Source organism: Silene latifolia, chromosome 6, assembly GCF_048544455.1.
Source record: "Silene latifolia isolate original U9 population chromosome 6, ASM4854445v1, whole genome shotgun sequence".
In the NCBI taxonomy this organism is placed as follows: domain Eukaryota; kingdom Viridiplantae; phylum Streptophyta; class Magnoliopsida; order Caryophyllales; family Caryophyllaceae; genus Silene; species Silene latifolia.
In genome coordinates, this window is record NC_133531.1 from 63115388 (window position 1) to 63122158 (window position 6771).

The 6771-nt window shown below is 35.0% G+C and overlaps 1 protein-coding gene across 1 annotated transcript; it reads right to left on the reverse strand.

Moving 5' to 3' along the window:
- Positions 1–1183: 1183 nt before the first annotated feature.
- On the reverse strand, positions 1184–2104 carry LOC141588156 (uncharacterized). The gene has a single exon (XM_074409610.1). It carries the CDS (start codon positions 2102–2104, stop codon positions 1184–1186), a length of 921 nt encoding a protein of 306 aa, XP_074265711.1.
- Between the last annotated feature and the right edge of the window lie 4667 nt (positions 2105–6771).

Below are 6771 nucleotides of genomic sequence, written 5' to 3' on the forward strand. Positions count from 1 at the left end.
CCACCCGACTACCCCCGACAAACCGACACCCGACTACCCCCGACACCCATTTCCCACCATCACCAGCATCATTACCCAGATTTGTCTCCTCTGCTCTCCTTCGTCCTCTCTCTTTCATTTTTTATTTGGTTTTATTTTTTCAGATTTGTTTTATTTGGTTTGTCGGGTTTGTTTCAGATTTTTTCAGATTTGTTTCAGATTTGTCTTACAGGCGGGGAAGGAGAGGAAGGGGGAGGCGGTGGTGTGTCGGGTTTGTTTTATTTGGTTTGATTTTCAGATTTTCGTCCTATCTCCTCTGCTCTCCTTCGTCAACTCTCTTTTCAGATTTTCATTTTTTATTTGGTTTGATTTTTTCAGATTTTTATTTAAAATTTTCAGATTTGTTTTATTATTTATGTGTTTTTTTGTGTTGTTTAATTGAATACCAATGTTGTTTAATTATTGAATGCCAATGTTGTTTTTGGGTTGGTTATTTTTTGATTTTCTCAGATCTCGTCTTTTTTCAAATATCGTCTTGTTTTATATTTCTTCAAATACCGTCTTGTAAAAAATCGTCTTGTTTTTTTAATATATTTTCAGATTTATTTTTTGTTAATATTTATTTAATTTATGCTATTTATGACTGAGATTACACTATTTATGACTAAAGTTATACTCTTTTAACATTAAAGTTACACTATTTACGACTAAAGTTATACCTTTAAATATTAAAGTTATACAATTTACGACTAAAGTTATACCCTTAAAATATTAAAGTTATACGATAATCAAAATAAAGTTATACTATTAACCTCTAAAGTTATACCCTTATACTATTATTTTTTTTTTGAGAATTTGGTTTCTGGGATGTCTTTCGATTTTTATTTCATTATTTTTTTTGGCCTTTTTTCAGTGTTTACATATTATGTTTTTTTTAGATAAGGATTTTTGTTTTTCTAGTATTGTTGGTTTGGATTTTGGTTTTTTTCTTTTATTAAACTTTGATTTTTTTTTTATTATTTATTTTTTTCAGATCTACTTTTTTCAGTCCACTATATTTTTTTGTTAGATTATTTATTTTTTAGGTGAAATGTTAGTAATATTTCATTCCAACCAAAGCACCAGTACAATGTTTTCCACTACTTACAAAATTTCATATACAAATAAGATAAATCTATATAAGAGACGTGTATATATAAAAACTTCAGATTAGACCATGATCCCTACACCAGGTCTTGTCAAAATTTGTCATAGATCCTTGAAACTCGCCTGCAACTCTTCGTCTGCAATCAACTTGTACCAGTCTCACAAGATGAACAGGGTTCATAACATATCCATCAACTCTGCCAGTATTCCTGCTTTTCCAAACTCCATAATGAACACCAACAATAGCAGCCAGTATAATTTGTCTTACCAACATAGAGAACCTTCTAAGCTTCAAAATGCATTCAGTAGCTAAGAGAATACCCACAGGGATTTGTAGCCAGGATGATAATAGCTGAAAGCACCGTGTAATGTAAATGCAGGTTCTAAAGATATGCGTATGAGTCTCTGCTTCCATACCACAGAGGTAACAGTCAGTTGGCACATCCAAACCCATTTTCCTTAGTCTGTCTAGAGTCAGCAATCGATGATGCTGTATGAGCCACATAATAAAACTCCATTTAGGCAGATTATACCTATTCCAAACAATCCTAGCCCAAGGAAACTTCTGAGTAGTCTCATTCAGCAGCCAATTGTAACCATCAGAAATAGTGTAAGCCACATCAGTCCCTCTCCATTTGTCATCAGTATAACCCACTTTGAACAGCTTTTTAACCTCACATATTTTCCTCCATGCCCATGAACTATAAGGAGTAGGTTCATAATCTTTCCAAGGCATGCCTTTGATGTAAATGCAATTGACCCAGCGAATCCACAAGTGATCTTGCTTAGAGGCAAGCCACCAAATAAGCTTTCCTATGGCAGCAATATTCCACAATTTACTATCAGTTAACCCCAGACCCCCTTTATCCTTACTTGTACAAAGGACATTCCAGACAACTAAAGGAGCCTTAGAGTAGCTGCCATGCCCTTCCCATAAGAAATTTCGACACAAGGCCTGAATTCTATCCATGACCCCCATGTTAGATTATTTATTATTGTATTGTATTTTCTAATTTTTGATCTTTGTTGTTTTTAATTTCTAATTTATTATTTTTCAAGTTTTATATTTTGGGCTGAAGTTATACAATAATCAAAATAAAGTTATACTATTAACTACTAAAGTTATACATTGTATAAATTGAAGTTACACAAATTTTGGACTAAAGTTCTACATCTTGTCTATTAAAGTTATACACTGCGTGCATTAAATTTATACATCTTGTCTATTAAAGTTATACACTGCGTGCATTAAAGTTATACTTCTTTTCTGTTTTTAAAGTTATACACACGATATACATCTTGTTTATTTTTTCAGATTTGTTGATTTTTCTTTTTTAGATCTAGATGGTTTTTTTTTTTTTTTTTTTTGCAAGAAAAGCAAGCCCATATTATTCATCCATAAAGGGAATAATGTTGGGGCTGGTGTCCTTAACAGTTAGTGCAAGGACTTATAAATCTCTAAAAGGATCAAAGGGCATACTTTTGGTATTATTATCAGTTGATCCACGTTTATCAATAACGGTTGGCTTGCTAGATAAGTTTGACGTTATTGTCATACAGATGGCGGTGATCACCTGGTCCCTAAAAGTCACACCTATAGGATACGTTTGAGAGATGTGACGGTATGAAAATACAGTCATGTAGATGCCAAAAATTGACTAACCAGTTAGTCCGAGTTATTTGACTAATAATAAGTCAAAATGTGATGTTGAGATAATTTATTTAATACGGATTAAATAATAATGGCTAAGGCGAATTAAGCAGTTAATTCGTAAATTGAATATAAGCGCTTTATATTTAATTAAATGTATATTGAATATAATTATACAATATTGTCTTTGTCGGACATGTATTAATAATTCAACTAATCCGTGTTATTAGTTGATGTTTTAATATCCGATAACCGATGACAGTTTATAATAAACACCGCGTCGTATACATTTTAGCCTCGGACCATGAGTTAAACATAAGGAGAAAATGGAAGCCCATTTCCTCCTTGATCCACTTGGCCAAACCGAGATTAGGAGAACAAAAGAGAGCCTCCTCTCTTGTTTAACCTAATCAATTTCATTTGTAAAAATTCTAGGGTTTTTGAGAAAGTGCCTCTCAAAAATTCGGATCTCTCATCCAACAAAACTCACAAAACCAATCCTCTCAATATTGCAAGGCAATTAGAGGATTCTTTCTAGCACAAGGGCATTTCTCGGACAATCTTGGGTGCATCATTTAGGAGGAGGTCTACTTTGATCTCTCATTGCCATATTGCACTAGGACCGAAGGTTATTCCTTGATCTTTATCGTTCTATCATGTTTTTCGTTTTATGACAATAATCATATGTAAAATTTGCGTTATAGTCCTAATTTTATAGGGTAGTATACGGATATTACCCCACAAGTGGTATCAGAGCGAGGCCACGTAAATTTTTCTATGTGATTTTCATCAAACGAAATGGATCGATAATTTTTTTGTTGTATAAAACCACAAGGCTAAAAGAAAAAAAAAAAAAAAAAAAAAAAAAAAAAAATTGCACGGTTTTTATTTTTTTTGGCACGGCTGCCATATTTTTTTTTTTTTTTTTTCGTGCCTTGTATTTTTTTGTTTTCGATTTTGATCTTTGCATATTATTTTGTAATCGATATTCATAGTAATATGTTAAAGATCTATCAATTGCTATTTCATTTCTATACGGATTAGGTGATATCGCAATTGGTTTTATCAAATCGATAATTTTTGTATAAAAATTTTGATAGACCGTGTGGCCCTTTTAGGTCTCGGCATTTTTGGTGTCACGGCCTGATTTGGTTTTGGGAACCGTGTCCAGTTTACACGGTTGCATTGTCGATCTTTTGTTTTGTTTTTGTTGTCGATTTGTTCTTTGCGAATTGTTGTTTTAAACGATAATTACAACAATATGTGAAGATCATGTCAATTGTAATTTTGTTTTAATCCGGATTAGATTAAATTGCAATTGAGTTTTTACAAATCGTTTTGTTGTTTGATCACTTGTTTGATCTCGTTTTGAGCCGAGAATTTTTTTTGTTTTGTTCTTTTGTTTGCTCTCGGCATTTTCAGCAAAGAAAAAAAAAAAAAAATTCTTTCCTGGTACTATTCACGTACAGCAGTACAGAAGAAAAAAAAAAAAATTTTTTTATTTTTTTTCTCGGCCAATTTTGCATAATACGAATTATGCACTCGCTTGATAGTGAAACGGTTCACCCACGAACAATCAAATTACTTTAAAACGATTTAAAGTAACGGATTATCACGAATTAAAATTAAGTTGATGAAGCGGTTTTGTCACATAATTTTAATTATCTTTGGTGGTTTGGATAAATTTAACATAATTACGGAATTATGTCACGAATAAATTTAAATTTTAGTTGATGCATCTTATTTATCGTTCTTGTTTATTTTGAATGCTTTTAATTACGTATTTAATTTATTTTTGCAAACGGTTGTAACTTAGTGTGGCCTTAGTAGAACGTGTTACCGTAATGACGGAACACGGTCTTGGTTGTATTTTGAGATCTCGTATCTCCATTTTTATTTCTTTTAATTACAGTTTTTATTTAGAATGTAAATAGGTTTATATTTGTAAATTTTAAATTGTAATTTTTTGAGAAGACCAAAGATGGAGACCGGATGCTCACTCCCGCTACATGGATCAAGATGGAACATCAAGACAAGCTTCTCGGGTCCAACGGTGGATTCCAAAGTTGTTTTATGTTCTTTTTATTAGGATAGGCCACACTAGGAATTTTTATTTACGTATTGCATTCATTTATTTATTTTATCGTAACGATAGTATGCATCATTTTCCGCCTAAAAACCAAACCACCTAATTATTGCATGAAAACTGACACATATAGAGGTCACGAGTTAGTTTTCATTGACATTCTCATGTCACACGATTTTTAAGCCATCACCCAAATTAATTCATTCACGCAGACGCTAGTTATTCGTTCACTTAATATGAATTATAATTTAGTTGATGGGATCTTCCTCGTATAAACAAAAATTGAGAACGGTCTTTATAGGTCAAACTCCAATGAGTCCCTTCTTCGTCGGTAGGCATAATATGACCCCTTCTACGTCGGGTAAGTTGGAACCGATTGACCTATTTTATCTCAACACTATGGTCACTCGTACGATCCTGTGACTATGGTGGACTATAGATAGGATTTGCAGAAATCTATCGACCAAGAGTTCTTACGGAAGAATTAGCTAAACAGTTGGCTTATCAATTTACAGAAATTGAGTCTTGGGATCACTTGTATCATTCTTGAGGGAGATCAATAATACAAGTGCAATGAGTCTACACGTTTAAAATGAATTTTAATAGACTTAAATCACCCCGATGAGTTGCTTATTTCGTTTTTGTTTTTCTTTCTTTTTCAGTGTAGATCACGAACTATTAAACTGCTAAATACAAATGGCTGGTTCTACTGATAACCCAATGCCAAGTGCCACATTGGACCGTGAGTCCTGGCTTCGGATCTTCATGAATCAGATGAATCAGTCTACTCGACTGAAGAATGATGGATCAAACTTCGCGGACTGGGAGGCGGCATTACGGAATGTCGCGCCGCCGACGGAAGCTCAAATATCTATTAGAGCCCCTCCCGGCAAACCCAGGTCCCACGGCTAGAGCTGCTGAAATCACCAAGTTTAATGATTTCTGTATGGAAGCGGGTGCGATTAAAAACGTACTCATTTTTGCAATGGAATCCAATTTGCAGAAACGCTTCATAGCCCATGGTGCAAACAAGATTTTCACCACGCTCACCAAGGAATTCTCGAAAGCACCGAGAATCGTGACCTATGAGCATACCACTCGCTTCTTTGATGCGAGACTCTAGAAGGGCCAACCAGTTAGCCCACACATTCTCAGCATGATTGAGAATGTCGAGAAGCTGGAGACCTTTAATTGTAACATCAGCGAGAACATTGTTATCGACCGCATGCTTCATTCACTCCACTATGGTTTTTCGCAATTTAGAGCGAATTACTATATGAATGATTTGAAGAAAACCCCACATGAACTGCACTCCCTTCTCGTACAGACCGAGAAGGACATGAAGTTCAGTGGGAGTTTGAAACAGGATGTTCTCGTTGTGTCAAACAAGGGGAAAGGTAAGGGCAGAGCTCAGGCAAACCTAGCAGTAGGTAAGGCGAAGTTTAAGAAGTCGGGTTCAGGTAAGAGTGGGCCTGGTGAGTCGAGCAACTCATCAGGCGCGACAAAGAGCAAGAATGATAACATGGAGTGCCATCATTGCCACAAGACTGGGCATTGGAGGCGTACATGTCCTGTTTATCATGAGGAATTAAAGGCAGGTCGTGTTAAACCTGTTGGTATGTCTTCTCTCTCTTCTACTTTTATTCATATGATTGAGATTAACCACGCAAGTTACGGAACTTGGGTACTTGATACTGGTTGTGGTTCTCATCTGTGTAATCATGTGCGGGGCTCGAAACATCGAACCCCTCGTAAAGGGTGAGGTGGACTGCGTGTCGGGAATGGAGCAAGAGTGGTTGCCATCTCAAAGGGGACATATGTGATCCAGCTTCCTAGCGGATTTGAGTTGTCATTATATGATTGCTATTATGTACCTAGTCTTTCGAAAAACATTATTTCGGTTTTCGCA